Source organism: Dipodomys merriami, unplaced genomic scaffold, assembly GCF_024711535.1.
Source record: "Dipodomys merriami isolate MVZ:Mamm:240054 unplaced genomic scaffold, mDipMer1.0.p SCAF_78, whole genome shotgun sequence".
Classification (NCBI taxonomy): domain Eukaryota; kingdom Metazoa; phylum Chordata; class Mammalia; order Rodentia; family Heteromyidae; genus Dipodomys; species Dipodomys merriami.
In genome coordinates, this window is record NW_027206379.1 from 3,589,303 (window position 1) to 3,606,118 (window position 16,816).

Sequence of the window (16,816 nt, forward strand, 5' to 3'; positions counted from 1 at the left end):
TTTCCAGTCCAGTCCCAGCTCTGGGCAACATTACTCCCCCCCCCAGGATCTGGGCCTCATGTGTCCCAGCCGGCGCATGGACCTGAGTGACCCCCCCGCCCGCCCCCAGCGGGCTAGCCTGTGATGCACTGACCCACACACAGGGAGGGAGGGAGATCTTCACTAGGAAACACAGCTGGTTGGGGAGAGAATCCCCCAGAGCCGGGAAATCTCTGAGGGACCAGTGGAAGTGGTGATGGGGTGGGCTGAGGGGAAACCGAGGCCAGGGCTGGGCCGGGCAGAGCTGGAGGCTGTGTGCACACGACCCTGACTGCCCACGAGACAAGACGCATTCCCTAGGCCTCCAGCCCCGGTGTCCTTCTGGAACATTCTTGTTCCTTTCTCCCTTATACCCCACCCTGTTTCTCTCTCTCTCCAATTACCAGCGTTTGAGCTGAGCGCCTTGTAGTTGTGTAGCTGGCAATTTACCACTTGAGCCACACCTCCAACCTAGCTTTTTTTTGTGCCAGTCCTGGGGCTTGAACTCAGGGCCTAGGCGCTGTCGCTGAGCTTCTTTTGCTCAAGGATAGCACTCTACCACTTGAGCCATAACGCTACTTCTGGCTTTTTCTGTGTCGTTAAGAGTCTCACAGCCTTTCTTGCCTGGGGCTAGCTTCGAACTGCCATCCTCAGATCACCACGATCCTCCTGAGTAGCTAGGATCACCCGTGCCTGGCCAGCCTGGCTTTCTGCCACTTATTCTGGAGATGCGATCTCACAGGCCTTCTTCCTCAAGCTGGCTTTGAACTGCGACCATCCAGATCTGACTCCCGAGCAGCTAGGATCCCAGGCCTGAGCCACCAGCGCCCGGCAAAGCCGGAATCTCAGCCCACTGCCAGCCTGCCAACCATGCGTCCTGAGCACCTGCTCCTGCTGTGTGTCAGGGATGGCTGCTGGAAGGAGCCTGCTCCTGAGCTTGGGCAGGCTGGCCATCTTCTGTGCCTGTCGTCAGAGACGTCTCGGGAAGATAATCTGCCATCTACCCCCTGCCCCCTCGCCCTGTCTGCCTGCCCGGACTCCTCCATCAGGGCTGTGCGGTACCTGAGTTCATCCCAGCCCACCTCAGAGAACACACCCCACCCCTGCCCCGCCTCGCCTCCCTCCCACGCTGCAGGGACCCAGCACGGCCGTGGCACCAGCAGCCACCGCCAGGGCACACGCTGCACGCTCCTGTGCCCACTTGATGCCTCACACAGACCACCTCTTCCTAATTTTGTGAATGAGGTGGCTGCGCCTCAGAGAGGTTGGGTGAGAGGTGGAAAGTCACACAGCTGGCAAAGGGCAGAGCCGGGGAGTGAGTGCAGGAGTAACCAGCCCCATGTCCTACGTCCAGGAGGGGATGCGACCTGGAGTCAGAGAAAGGACCTGCAGGGGGCCACGCAGAGGAGCAGGCCCTGGGCCACGCAGAGGAGCAGGCCCTGGGCCACGCAGAGGAGCAGGCCCTGGGCCACAGCAGGAGCGGGGCACAGCCCCAAGCCACGTGGGTTTCTGGCCCAGGCTGGCTTGGAACTACAGTCCTCAGATCTCAGCCTCCTGAGTAGCTAGGATGATAGGCATGAGCCACCGGCGCCCAGTTGGCATGTACTTTTGAATGAATAAATGAATGGATGTCTGAATGAATGAATGAAGTGGAGCCCAAGCCTCCCTGGTCCCTCTTCACACCTCTTCTAGGGTCTTCACAGCCCCACCATCTTCCCCACTCACAGCCCTCAAAATGGGATGTGCTCCCGGGTTCCCCAGCTCTGGCTGCCCAGAGCCCCCCTCCCCCGCTCCTGTCTCTGGTTGGGGAGCCGCACAGCTCATGCAAGAAGATAGAGCTGGGGTGTGGTGGCTCACGCCTGTAATCTGACCTACCCAGAGGCTCGGATCTGGGGATCGCAGTTCAAAGCCAGACCAGGCAGAAAACTCTTATGAGACTCTAGTTCCAAAATATCCAGCAAAAAGCCAAGCTGAGGCACACAGCAGAGCCACAGTTTACTAAGCACGAAGCCTTGAATTCAAACTCCAGAACCGCCATAACAAAGACCAGACTTCAAGTGGTAGAGAGCTAGCCTTGAGCACAAAGAGGCTCGGGGACAGCACCCAGGCCCTGAGTTCAAGCCCCACGACCACCACCAACAACAAAAAAAAGCCAAAATGAGGCTTGAGACGGGGTCACAGTAACTGCCGAGGGCCGTGACACAGCACTGGGTTGTGGGTCCCACGTCCTGCCCTTCTCCCCCTCCACCCCGTCATGAGAAGGAAGGGCCCCTCCACTGCAGAGGAAAGCGGGGAGCACTTTATGACGGGGCACCTCCATGCGGAAGACGAAGCCAAGGGCCCAGCCTTTCCCTGGGTCACCACACGCGGCTGCTCCCCAGCAGTGAGGGCTCCTGGGGGACCCGAGGCAACCAGGCCCCATTCTCATGCCGGCCTGCTGCCCTCCAGCCAGCCCCCACCTTGACCTCTGCCGGCAGAATCAGGTCTGACTGAGCCCAGGTCTGCACGCTGATCCTGTGCAGCGGGCCGGCCGGCTGCTCACCTGACCATCCACGCCCTCCCACCCACCTGTCCGTCCGTCTGTCCACTCATCCATCAACCCATTATCCAACCATCTGTTCAGCTGTTTGTCCATATATTCATCCATCTACTACCCACCCATCCATCCGTCCATCTGACCATCCAACTACCCATCATCTACCCACCCATCTGCCCATTTATCTATGCACTCATCCATCTACTCACCCACTCATCTATCCACCACTTACTCATGTATCCATCCTTCCACCCAACCATCCACTCACCCATTCACCCATCTATCCATCTGCCCATCCATCCATTCATCCACCCACCCCTCCACTCATCTGTCCGTCCGTCTCTCCATCCATGCATCCACACATTTACACAACCACCCTCTGTCTGCCCACCAGCCCTCCAATCATCCATCCACCCATCTGTCCACTCACTCCGAGGCTGAACATTGCTGGACCTATACCAACTGACAGGGAGCAAAAATGAAGGCGGAGTTGGTCCCTGCCCTAAGCCGGAGGAGACATAGATTTAGAAGCTGCAGAGAGAGAGAGAGAGAGAGAGAGAGAGAGAGAGAGAGAGTGTGTGTGCGCGCGCGCCTGTGATCAGCCTCTATACTGTGTTTTGCTCTGTAGCAGGAGTCCTGATCATCCCATGATGCCCTGAGTCAAGCCCAGATTCTCCCTCTGTGACCAGAGCGCTGAGCCTCTGCCAGAGGAGGGGCACAGCAGCCTTACGCCCAGAGCCTGCTGGGCGCCAGGCTCAGCCCCAGGACCCCTGCAGCGCTGGTCTCGTCATCCTCTCCCCGGTTTGAAGTCCCTTGGCCTTGAAGCCCCACAGGCAGCCCAGACCTCAACTCTGACTCAGCTGGATTTCTGCTCATCACGGCTGCCATGTGCTTGCCCCTGTCCACTCTGAGTGAGGCCCTTGGAGTCTCAGCTGTGTTGGGTCTGTCTGAGGGCCGAGGGATTTGTCCATTTATGTGGACCACTGGTGATGTCTGTGGGAACCACTGTTGATGTCCATCACACCTCAACCCCGCCCCCTAGAGATGTCCATCACACTTAAGGCCCACCCCCTGGTGATGTCCATCACACTTAAGGCCCGCCCCCTAGTAACATCCATCACACTTAAGGCCCGCCCCCTAGTGACATCCATCATACTTAAGGCCCACCCCATGGTGATGTCAATCACACCTTAAGCCCACCCTGGTGATGTCCATCACATGTAGAGCCTGCCCCCTGGTGATGTCCATCACACTTCAAGCCCGCCCCCAGTGATGTCCATCACACTTAAAACCCATCTCCTGGAACTTCACGCTCACATGTGACTCAGTTCTAGAATGGAGGGCCTGCTGCTGTCAAGGCTGGGGAGGGGTGGGGGGGCGGGGATGGGAAACTGGCTCCACGGCTCTGCCAGCTTGCAGGGCCAGCTGTGGGCATCTCCCCCTGGCTCAGCCCTCAGTGGCTGCCCCCCCCCCGTGGCTCTGCCCCCCCCCGGGGCAGACTGGAATGGGAGCCTGGCGTGGAGGGGGGCTTCACGGCGGAAGCGGGCAGCCCTTGGTGTGGAGGGCGGTATGCGTTTCCCTCCCCCGCTGGAGAGGCTTGGGCCGGTCCGCGGGGCGCTCTGCGTCTGAGGCGGCCCTGGGCGGCTGCCCGGATCTCAGCCGCCCCCAGCCACCAGCTCCTCTGCGGCCTCTCTGCCGCCCGCCGCCCGCCCATGCGCCTGTGTTCCCCACACCCAGACACCCACCGGCCACCTGGGCGCTGTGTTAAATGTGGTCCGAGGATGTTCTGAGCCAGGAGCGTCCGTGGGGCCTGGGACTCGGCTCCCAGCCTCCCGCGGGGACCCCTGAGGCCAGAACGGCGGCACCTGGCTCTCCTGCCCCCCCTCCCCAAATAAGGCCTGCTTCTGGGCTCACGCAGCACACTTACAGCTCCAGGGGGAAAAGCCCCAACTCAGAGCCAGTGGCTCGCTAGGCTCTGACGCGGACCGGCTCAGCTAGCTCCCCACAGCAGGTGGGAAAGCACCCCCCTTTCCTCTCAGCAGACTCCCCCCCCCGCCCCCGCCCGCGCCTGCCGTTTTCAGAGCCTTTCTCCACCCAGAACTGGAGGGGAAGATCCAAAGCCTGGGGTCAGGTACCGACAGCCCAAAGCTCTGGGGACAATGGTGGCCAAACTTCCAAGTCCCCGGGAAGGAAGAGCCCCGCCTGGCCCAGCCTCGGCCCGGCCCCTTGCGCATTTGAAGTGTGGACAGCAGCGGGCTCCTGGCATAACTGGCTGGTGCATTTGGAGCTTGAAGCTCGGTGGCAGAGGCCCAACCACAGATGTAGCCGTGGGTCTTGTGGGCCCTGGGCTGGTGGGAACTGAGGCTGGGAGGAAGCAGGCTCCTGGAAGTGTGACCTGTGGCTCTGTGCTGCCCCACTCCTGACCACAGGCCCTTTGCACAGAACTCGGCAAGCACACGGCGTTCCCCGGATCTCGCCTCTCATCCTGGCTCCCCCACCTCACCATCTGTACGCTCGCCCACTCCACAAGGAAACACGCCAGCCTCTCCTTTGTCAATTTTAGATCCTGCTACCTGTCCTGCAGGTGTGTGCTCTGGGCTTCTCGGCTTAGCTCTGCCTGGAGGGCAGCTCTGGGCTGGAAACTTCCAGAACCACTTCTCTGAGCTTTAGAAGCATAGCCGGTCATGGAGAGGGGAAGCTCTCGTAGAATAATAAAGTGACTGGCCAAAATCCTCACTTACACAGAGAGCTGGGAAGTTGGGGAAATTTCCCAGAATCCAGAGCAAAATGGCAGAGACGGAGATCTGTAGGAAGAAGTGTCGAGTGGGATACACTCACAGGGGTGGACGGGAAATCTGAGCGAGCGAGCGAGCCAGCCAGCCAGAGCGCTGCCACTGAGTGGGGAATCGGGGCCTCTCGAAGCGGGAGCCGCCCGGCGGGAGGCGTGGCTCAGGCAGCAGAGCGCCTGCCCAGCAAGCGCAAGGCCTGAGTTCAAAACCCTCGTTCTGCCAGAGCTGAGACCCCGCAGCCAGCTGCGGCCGCAGCGTGTGGAACAGCACAGACCGGGGGGGCTCCTGGAAACTTCCGGAGGGGAAAGCGGAGGAGCAGCTGCAGACAGGGAGGGCCGCGCCCTCTCCTCCCGCCGCCGCCGGTCACAGCGAAGCCACAAGGCACCCAGGGCCTTTGCCGCGGGGGCCTCTGACGTGGGCGCCCGGGGACGCGGACAGAGGCCACAGCCCAGGCGGGAGCCCCGCAGGGACAGCCGTGCGCAGGACTGGAAGGGAGCACGGGGCCTCCGGGGGCGTGGCGCCGACCCCGGCGTCACCAAACACAGGATGGCAGGCCAGGGCTGCTGCACGCAGAGCTCCGGACGGCGCGAGCACAAAGGAGCTAAAGACTCCAGCGGCAACAAACGCCTCGTGCGAGATCATAACCCCAGCACTGTGCCAAGCGTGGGGACGGGGGTCCCGTGCAGGAAGGCCCGGCCCGCCACGCCTGGGGGAAGGAGCTGGAATCGGGGCCCCATCTTTGTACGGCTGCCCAGACTCTGCTATCCAGTCAGATGCAGCCCCCCGCGGCAGCAGCGGCGGCAGTGTGCGCTGGTTTTTTTTTTAACTCTTTGGATTCAACGGATAGAAATGAAAAGACTGAACTATTCACATGAGCGTAAGAGACCAAATGCTGCCGTCTAGAATGGACGAAGCGCGAGAGAGGAGTCGGGAACATCACTTAAAAGTGATCAACGGAGGGAAAAACCTGCAGAGAGTGAAGGAAGGGGTGACACTGTCCAAAAAGAACTGTGCTCTGCGCCTGACGCGGGTGTCTGCACATCACCCGTGAAGTAATAACAATAAACAAAAGGAAAACACAGGGCTGGGAAGGTGGCTCAGTGGTAGAGCGCTTGCCTTGCATGCCTAAGGCCCTGAGTTCGATTCCTCAGCACCACATAAGCAAAAAGAAAAAAGCCAGAAGTGGTGCTGCTCACGTGGTAGAGCACTAGCCTTGAGCCCAAGAAGCTCAGGGACAGCGCCCAGGCCCTGAGTTCAAGCCCCAGGACTGGGGGGTGGGGGGGATCAATTATCCAACAGGAATCAAGCCCTCAGAACGGAAGGCAGAGCTGGGAAAGGTTCACCTTTTGCGGTCAGGACCCCACCGCGGAAGGAGAAACGAGGGTGACCCTTAGGTGAGGAGTCCTGGTCCTACCCTGGCCAGCAAGAACAACAAAGTGAAATTGGCCCTTTTCTTCCTCTCCCCAGGGGGTCATCATGATGGTTCCATTGCCGGCCACCAAGGGAGGGCTGCCAACACGCCCTGTCCCTGCTGCCCGCGGCCAGGGCCGCCGCCCCGAGCGGCTGCCCGTCCCACAGGATCACAACAAGCCATAGCAAAATCAAAAACGAGAACGCCCCTGGCGGAAGGCTGGGGGGGGGCTGCTTGCCTTCCGTTCCCAGGACGGCACGGTGGAGGCCTTGGAAGCCGCCCGGGCTCCTCCCTCCGCCTCCCCGGCTCCGCCCCTGCGGCCAGCGCTGCCAGCACCTCACTGCTCCCCATTCATCCGCTGGGTGAACGCAGCCAGAGGCGCGGACCGAGCTGCCAGCCCAGAGAGGGAAGCCAGACCCCCAAGGCCACACAGCCACCAGGTGGAGAGGGCTTAGCACGCCTTCGTCTTTTCAGGGGTTTGAAAAGGCCCCGGGAAGCCAGCAAGCAGGGCTCTGCCGGGGAGGGGTGGGGGAGCTGGGGGGGACCCCCTCTCCACAGCCTGTTACTCTGAATCTTTCCCCCGGTATGTCTCTTTCCTATCACCGCTATAAAAAGTACCAAAAAAGAAAAATAAAGAAGAAGGTGCTGGAGAGGCAGGAGAATGGGCAGCGGGGACGAGCCGCCACCGGGAACGGGCTCCGTTTCCCGTCTTTTCAAATCCGACTCGAGGAGGAAATTGGTTTTAAGGATGGAGATAAGGGAGGCCCTTCCCGCAGTGGGGTGCGGGGCCCAGGGGGAGGGGTGCGGGAGGGGCCGGACCAACGGCACTGCGAGAAAACGCAAGCTCCAACCCCCACCGCTTCCTGGCTCTGGGAGACACCCCTGGGAAACCAGGCTGAAGGCAGCCGCCCAGACCCGCCCGGACCCGGCCAGACCCGGCCAGACCCGCCCGGACCCGCCCCGCCCCGCCCCGCCCCGGCCAGACCCGCCCAGACCCCGGCCAGACCCGCCCGGACCCTCTCAGACCCCCCCAGACCCTCCCAGACCCGCCCGGACCCGCCCGGACCCTCCCGGACCCGCCCGGACCCGCCCGGACCCGCCCAGACCCGCCCGGACCCTCCCAGACCCGCCCGGACCCGCCCAGACCCCGGCCAGACCCTCCCGGACCCTCCCAGACCCGCCCAGACCCGCCCGGACCCGCCCAGACCCTCCCAGACCCGCCCGGACCCGCCCAGACCCTCCCAGACCCGCCCGGACCCGCCCGGACCCTCCCAGACCCGCCCGGACCCGCCCGGACCCTCCCGGACCCGCCCGGACCCTCCCGGACCCGCCCAGACCCTCCCAGACCCCTCCCGGACCCTCCCGGACCCGCCCACCCACCCAGACCCCTCCCGGACCCGCCCGGACCCTCCCAGACCCCTCCCGGACCCTCCCGGACCCGCCCACCCACCCAGACCCCTCCCGGACCCGCCCGGACCCTCCCGGACCCCTCCCGGACCCGCCCGGACCCTCCCGGACCCGCCCAGACCCTCCCAGACCCCTCCCGGACCCGCCCACCCACCCAGACCCCTCCCGGACCCACCCAGACCCTCCCGGGCCCCGCCCACCCACCCAGACCCCTCCCGGACCCGCCCAGACCCTCCCGGGCCCCGCCCACCCACCCAGACCCCTCCCAGACCCGCCCAGACCCGGCCAGACCCTCCCGGATCTCCCAGGCCCCGCCCAGACCCCGCCCAGACCCCTCCCGGGCCCCGCCCACCCACCCAGACCCCTCCCAGACCCGCCCAGACCCCACCCAGACCCCTCCCAGGCCCCGCCCAGACCCTCCCGGACCTCTCCCAGACCCTCCCGGACCTCTCCCAGGCCCCGCCCAGACCCTCCCAGACGCAGGCTTGTCCCCTGGCAGCTCTCAGCCCTCCCCACCCACTCAGGTTCTTTTCCTACCTCAGGGCCTTTGCATTTGCTGGCCTTCCCTACAGGCTTCATTCCTCCTCAACCTTCAGGTGTCAGTTCAAGTCAGGTGCTCAGGGAACTGGTCCTTCTTTAGAGAAGGCTGGACTGGCCTGCCCTGCCCTAAGGACTCAGGGAGAGCCCAGGGAATTTACTGCATGGCATTGAGCAGAAAGTGGAACGTTCTGGTTTGTGTTCATTTTTTGGTTTCTCAACAACAGGACTGCAGCCTACCTCAGGTCAAATACTGGGCTTGACTTGTCTAACTCCTAGAAGTGTCAAGTCCCGATAAATACTGGCTAAACAGACGGGTGGAGGGCAAGCAGGTGGAGGATGGCTGGATGGATGAGGAATGGGTGGATGAGTGAGTGGGTGGGTGGGTGGGTGGGTGGATGATGGAGTAGGTGGCTGGATGGATAGATGGATGATGGTGGATGGAAAGGTGGGTGATAGTGGATGGATGGGTGGGTGGATGATGGTGGGTGGATAGTTGGGTTGATGGATGTGTAGATGGATGGATAGATGGGTGGATGGATGGATGGGTGGATGATGGATGGATGAATGGATGGTGGATGATGGGTGGATGGATGGGTGGATGAATGGATGGATGATGGATGGATGGGTGGATAATGGGTGGATGATGGATGGATGAATGGATGGTGGATGATGGGTGGACGATGATGGGTGGATGAATGGATGGGTGGGTGGATGGATGAATGGATGGATGGATGAATGGATGGATGGGTGGATGATGATGGGTGGATAATGGTAGGTGGATGGATGATGATGATGATGGATGGTTGGACAGGTGGATGATGGGTGGATGAATGGATGGGTGGATGGATGGGTGGATGATGGATGGATGAAAGGATGGTGGATGATGGGTGGATGGATGGGTGGATGAATGGATGGATGGGTGGATGATGGGTGGATGATGGATGGATGGGTGGATGATGGGTGGATGATGGATGGATGGGTGGATGATGGGTGGATGATGGATGGATGGGTGGATGATGGGTGGATGATGGATGGATGGGTGGATGATGGGTGGATGATGGATGGATGAATGGATGGTGGATGATGGGTGGATGGATGGGTGGGTGGATGAATGGGTGGGTAATGATGGGTGGATAATGGTTGGTGGGTGGGTGGATGATGATGATGATGATGATGATGGATGGGTGGACAGGTGGATGGGTGGAAGGTGGATGATGGGTGGATAATGGTGGGTGGATGATGATGATGATGATGATGGATGGGTGGACAGGTGGATGGGTGGAAGGTGGATAGATGGGTAGGTATAGGTGAGTGGATAGGCAAAGCTTGCTCAGCCGGGGGTGGCCCCGAGGTCCTCCCGGTACCCATGTTGGGAGGCTGGGACCTCAGTGGAGGTCTGCAAATGGAGGGTTCCCATCCCGTGTTGGGGTGTAGATATATTTGGTGGCTCTGGTGCTCGCACTCAAGGCCTCACACATACGTGGCTGGTGCTTTACCGCCTGGGCCACGCCTCGAGCCTCGCTTTTTGCTGGTTGTTTTGAGATGGCATTTCAGAGACTTTTCTTCCTAGGATGGCTATGGGCTTCAGTGCTCTGGATTGCAGCCTCCTGAGCAGCTGGGGTTACAGGTAGGAGCCACAGTGCCCAGCTCCGGGTCTGTTCTTAACAATGGCACAGAGACACCTGTCAAGTGGCGACTTCCAGATCCTTCTCTCACGTGACGCCTGGCTCTGGGTCTCCGGGGTAACACTGTGGCAGGGGCAGGGCGGGAAGGGGGGAACCCTGGCTGGGCCGGGAGGTGTCCCCATCCGCTCTGTCTGCCCAGCTCCTGGTCTTCATGCACGCCTTGTCTGCAGCCTACAGCCCCAGCCCCGTGCCAGCCCCCTGTGACCCCGCCCACAGCGGGTCCTCTCCCCGCCCCCCATCCTCCCTCCCCACCCCTCCCCTCTGCTCTCCTGGGACCATTTCTGGTCAGCGCCAGAGTCTTCTTTTTAGTGCTGTGATCGAGTTGAGGGCCTTGTGTCCCCAGCCCTTCTGCGTTTCGTTTTCATAGGTCATATCTGGCTTTTGCCTTGGCCCCCAAACTCAATCCTCCCGTCCCTGACTCCCCAAGAAGCTGGAATTGCAGGCATGGGTCACCATGCCCAGCCTGTGTTTGAGACAAGATAACCATTTCCCCAGGCTGCACGCAATGCACCCTCCTCCTCTGTCCGCCTCGTGGCCAGCTGGGACGGCAGGCATGGGCCACCACGCCTTTACCTCCACTCCGAAGCGACCAGCTGGCCCTTCCCTGTGGCGGCAGCTCCTGCCCCACGGCCCGCGCTTGGGGAAGACTCGGAGGATCCCTCACGAGCACTGGGGTCCAAACTCCTCCCCGGGCCGCCGGGCCGGGGCTAGACAGCCAGACGCCGTCCCCCAAGTCTTGTGCCTGCTGACGTGCAGCCTGGCGCCCCGCTCCTGCTGTCCATCACTTGTGCTGGGCACCTGGGCCAGCCCGGAACCCCACAGTCCCCCCTTCCCCAGCCCAGCAAAGTCACTGCCAAGAGCAGCTTGGGGGACCCTCCCAGAATCACAGCCCTGTGCCCCACCGGCACAGCCCTCTAGAGGGCGTGGTGGCCACTGGCACCGCTGGACCCCACTGGACAGGAAGTACAGGACGAGGCCCACCCACCATGACCTCCTGTCCCCAGCCCAGGCCCGGGCAGCCAGCCCCGCCCTGCCAGGCCAGCCTCATCAGAAAAGCTGGGCCAGCACCGGGCTCCGGGCTGGACCGTGCCAGGTCACGGGTCACACTGGACTTCAAGGTCAGCTGGACGGTGGTAACCGGGGCCATGGGCCTGCGGAGCACCGGCAGAGCCTGCGTTAGGCCCGGGTTCATCCCTATGGCTGGCAAGGGGAGGGGGGTGAGGGAGGGAGAACCGGAAAACTGCACTGCCCCCTGGGGGACACCGGAGCACTCGCGGAGCTAGGCACAGCTGTCAGATCTGTAGCTATGTATCTGCATCTGTCATCTGCTACCTATGTAACTATGCATCATTACCTATCATCCGCCTATCAGCTATCTCCCTCTCTCCTCTCCCTCTCCAGCCCCACCCCCTTCCTAATCTAATCTGAGTCTGGCTGCCCCTACCCTGTGATCTTCTTGCCTGAGTGCTGGGTCTTCCTGACTGGGCCTCCTGAGTGGGATTACAAGCGTGCCTCACCAAGCCCAGCCAGCACTTTTTTGTTTTGGTTGGTTGTGAGGCCTGGACTCTGGGCCTGGCGCTGTCCCTCAGCTCTTCAGCTCAAGGCGAGCACTCTACACTTGAGCCACAGCGCCACTTCTGACATTTTCTGCTTATGGGGTGCTGAGGAATCGAACCCAAGGCCTCATGCATGCAAGGCAAGCGCTCTACCACTGAGCCACCTTCCCAGCCGTAAATGCGCTTTGTTTATCAGAGATGAGGAGCGTTGCAGCGAGTCTGCTCCTAGACCAATGCCTAGAAGCACCGAGCACAGATCCAAGCCAGCCGTCCTCCGCACAAGCCCACACACCACATCCAACAGGCAGCGGCAACCAGGCCCCCAGCCCGCCAGCGATGAAAACCACGGGACGCCACACACGGAGCCAACCACGATGCTCTGGCCCTCAGGAGGAAGGCAGCCCAGGGCTGCGGGGGGCACGCACTGCGCTGGCACGCGGGCCGTTCTCTGTCCACGCAGGTGACGGAGGCCCGAGCCACCTGAGCCACAGCCAGGGGCGGAGGCGAGCATGGAGACTCCTGGGGACAGGCCTTGTGGTGGGGTGAGGCGTGGCAGGCCAGCCGGTCACCGCGTGGCGCTCTGCAGCACTGCGCCCCTCTGCCTGGACCTTCCGACCCGCCCCAGACCCCAAGCGACAGAGCCTGCACGTCCCGAGGTCACAGACCGAAACCCTCCCGTCCTCCTTTGCGCCACGTCTCTGAGCTCCACACAGCCGGGAAGAACTCTGGTGACTCCGCTGTGTCTTGAGGACCGCGCGGTCCCCACCCTCCCCGCCTGGGGAGCAGCCTGGGGCGGCGGGGCAGCCCCAGACCCAGGGCCGGCCGGTCAGCAGTGCCGGGCGGGACCTTCCCAGTGCCCGTCACGTGCCCCCCTTCCCCGCCTCCTCCTGCGTCACACGCACACTCTCCAGGCCCCATATCTGGGGGGGCTGTGTCACGGGGGGGGGGGAACACGGCCCAGGGATTGTGGCTTGGGAGACACGAAAGCGTCACATCCAGGGACAGGTGGGAGGGAGAAGCTGAGGTAGCACACAGACTGTGGTGCGTGTCAGGCTGTGGCACAGGAGCTCTGCAAAGGTCCCGGCAGGCCTCCTCCAGTGGGCCTCCTCCCCCAGGCCTCCTCCAGTGGGCCTCCTCCCTCAGGCCTCCTCCAGTGGGCCTCCTCCAGTGGGCCTCCTCCAGTGGGCCTCCTCCAGTGGGCCTCCTCCCTCAGGCCTCCTCCAGTGGGCCTCCTCCAGTGGGCCTCCTCCCCCAGGCCTCCTCCAGTGGGCCTCCTCCCTCAGGCCTCCTCCAGTGGGCCTCCTCCCCCAGGCCTCCTCCCTCAGGCCTCCTCCCCCAGGCCTCCTCCAGTGGGCCTCCTCCCTCAGGCCTCCTCCAGTGGGCCTCCTCCCTCAGGCCTCCTCCAGTGGGCCTCCTGCCACAGGTCTCCTCCAATGGGTCTCTTCCCTTAGGCCTCCTATGGGCCTCCTCCCTCGGACCTCCTTCTTCAGGTCTCATTCAGTGGGCCTCTTCCCTTAGGCCTCCTCCCTCAGACCTCCACCGGCAGGCACACCCGAGTCAGAGGGAGAAGGGACACAGAGACCCTGGATGTCCCTGCCCGGGCGCTGCAGATGTGGTTCCCGTGGGATTCTGCGCATGGCTTTTCTCGTGTCCCAGCCCTGGCCGGCTGGGGGCCTCCAATGGAACGGGCCTTGCAGAGCCAGGGCCGCCTGAGCAGACGCACAGGAGCGCACATGGGGCTCACAGAGGGGACAGAAGCCCAGAGCCAGGGTCTGCTAGGCTCTCCCCCGCAGGATGCGCCCCCTCCAGGCCCACTCCGGGTGCGCTCCCTGGCACAGCCAGCTCCTGGCGGCTGGAGCTTCGGGGAGGGGCCGTCTTACCTGGCGGCGTCGAAGCTGTCATAGGAGCCCACCGTGTAATGCCTGAAGAGCTTCTTGCTGCGGTCTGCACGGGTTTCTGTGCAGGGGAAGAGAAAGAGACGCTTGAGAAGTCAAGTCCTTGCACACCGCGCGCGCGCACACACACACACACACACACACACACACACACACACACAGGGTGCCTGCTCTCAGCAATCCGCCCTCTGCAGGGAGACTCGCTCTCCTGCCCCGGTCTTGGATCTGAGCGCAAAAAGTGGGGGCGCGCCTCAGAGCCTCCCTGGAGGGGTCAGAGGGCTCCACAAAGCGCAGGTGGGGTGCTGCAGGCTGGGAGCAGGGACCGGCAGGGGCCACTCTGCAAAGCGGGGGTCTTGTAGGTTCCCGCTGCCATAGCTGGCCCGCACGCGGCCGCTGGTCCGGCACTGAACCTCCTTGCCAGGCTGCCCGTGCTGCCCAGACTCCCATGCCAGGCTGAGAACCTGCAGGAGACCGAACTAGGGGAAAAGATACCTATCTTCCTGGTGATTTTCCTGATTACAGTTGCTTTCTTTTAAAACAATCCAATGAAACAACACCCACAAAATAAACCCCATTAACGCTCCGCTCCTCGCTCCTTGTTAAGCCTTCTGCCTGCTTCCTCTGTGCAGCAGATTGATATGCAAATTTCACAGAAAATGATAGGAGGTGTAATTAGATTTGGTGGCTGGCTCAGGGTGGGGGGATGGGCGACGCACACAGGAGACGCAACACACAGTTGTACTCTTTAGGTATTTTCCTCCCACACGAGGTTTCCCGGCCCATCATCTTCCTATATCCTGCTGCAAATTTGGAGAAATTAAGCAACTAGCTTTGGGAAAATAACTCTAAATGGAACTTGTCTGGTGAGCGGTCAGTTTCTTCTGCCCCATACTCCAAGGTCAATGCACGATCATTTTTGTTCAACACTAACCGGCGTTCGTACTTCAAAAGTTCGCTCCAGAAGTGCACCGGGCAGGATGGGGCATCTTTGATGCCTAGAGACAGCGGGACGGCGTTCACCCTTTCCACAGAACAGAGTTCCTTAGCGTGGAAAGGGTGGGGCGCAGCCATGAGCCTGGAACTACATTTCCCAGCAGCCTTTGCAACTGGATGCTACCACGTGATACGTTCCCACCAATGGGATATGAGTGCCACAGGGAGGGCCGAGCACTTCCAAATCCAGGCTCTTGGGCGTGCTGTGTTTTATCCCCTCCTCCTTTTCCTGCTTAAGGCTCAGGACTCCTTGTCCCAAAGTTAAGGTGTTCACAGGCACCCACAGGGTCCTTGTACTACAGCGTGCACAAGAATCATGCACGGTGCATTTTATGAGCAAGAATGAAGCAAGGAGCGCAGGCGGCCACACTTGTGGACTCTGTGACAGCTGTGGATGTGGTCTTCCCCACAGGTAGGGCAAAGGGGTCCCGAGACGCCGTTCCCACTGGCGGCCCCACGGCAACACGGCCCCAAGACCCTGGGCAAAAGCCTTGCCATGCCGCAACGGAAACAAGTTTTAAGAAACACGGGACATCCTACAGTAAGTAGGCTGCTGAAGACCAACCTGTCATTTTCTTACACTGTTACATAAAGAAGAGCCTTCGGATAAAATCATCAGGCTGCAGGACTAAACCAGTTACTAATACAGACAAAATTGATAATACAAGATAGGTAATGATATAGATGATAATAATAATATCTGTCTTCTGCTTAGACCCACCACCTCTGCCCTGCCTCTGTTTGGGCCTTTCTCTGTTCCCTCCAGCTGAGGACAGCCACTCCGGGCAGGGCGCTGCATGGATTTTCTGCACACGTCTTCCCCCAGGAACTGCTGGCTCTCTTTCCCAGGGGGGCACCCAGATATGGCTCGGCCTGGGACAGGCATCAGGCCGGTCTCTGGGACCCCACCCTTCCCACGGCCCCCACACGGGACGCGCTGGCGTCTCCCGCGGTCATCTGTAGCCCAGCAGCTGAGCACGGTGAGCGTGGCCTCCTCTGGTGCCTGCCATAGCGAATGGACGCGGGCGATGCACAGGGACCCTGTGCAGAGGGCAGGGAGAGCACGGGCCCGCGGCCCAGCAGCCTTGGCGGGAGAGCCGGGGAGTGGGGCAGGGCCTTGCAGGCCGCCGCCCGGGTGACCACGAGGGCCACTCCTCAGCTCCCCTGGCTTTCATCCTGCGGGAACACGGTCACCGGCAGGTCACGCTCTCCCTAGCGTGCGAGGTTTCGGCCCTGGGCCCGAGGGACCATGCCATCCTGGGTGGTGCTGTTCCTTCGGGCTGGGTCCCCGGGAAGGACACAGGGAGGCCAGAATGAGAACCACCTTGGTTGTTTGTTGTTCCATGCCACACAGACTGCACGCGCTCGTGTCTGCAGCCTGCCCAGCGCGGGCCGCCCAGTCCTCTCCGCACGCGGCCCTCTCGGCGTGGCCCTCCCCGCCACGCCCCCCCCCCCCCCCGCCCCGGGCTCCATGCGGCCCGGCAGAGCTGCCTCACCAGGGCGGGAGGGCAAACCGGGCAGAACCAGGGCAAAGATGGGCTTGGGCCCTGAGGAGATGCCTGTCCTTGAAGCCCCTACGAGAGGACAGGAACGAGTCCGCGACGCACAGACGGAGCCTGGCCCGGCACCCACGCACCCTGCCTGCCGCCGGAAGGAAGCGCCTTCCAGGGTCAGAGGAGGCGGTGAGGACACCGGCCCCGAGTGGGCGAGTCACGACCTGCCTCGGGAGCCACAGAGGAGCCGCGCAGAGTCAGGGCCAAGCTCCTGCCCAGGCCCGCGTCACCGAGCCAAGCCAATGCGCCCGCAGCAGGCGCTCAGCCGTGAGGGCAGACCAGAGCGCCAGGAGCCGCGTCAGTCGCCAGACCACCGGCAGTGGCCTCCTCTTCCCGCTCCCCATCAATAGATTTGGTTTCCACTATAAACAGAGCACACTCGAAGCAGCTGAGAGTCCTCGGGGCTCTGCCCCCCTCTCCCCATGCCACTCCC

General features: G+C 62.0%; 1 protein-coding gene across 3 annotated transcripts in view; it reads right to left on the reverse strand.

Annotated features, from left to right (window-relative positions):
- Positions 1 to 16,816, reverse strand: part of Shank2 (SH3 and multiple ankyrin repeat domains 2) — a 300,166-nt gene that overhangs the window by 115,256 nt on the left and 168,094 nt on the right. For all 3 annotated transcript variants that reach the window (XM_070009648.1, XM_070009647.1, XM_070009650.1), the window contains one exon: positions 13,823 to 13,898. In XM_070009648.1, the coding sequence (XP_069865749.1) occupies positions 13,823 to 13,898 (76 nt within the window). The remainder of the gene's footprint in view (positions 1 to 13,822; positions 13,899 to 16,816) is intronic.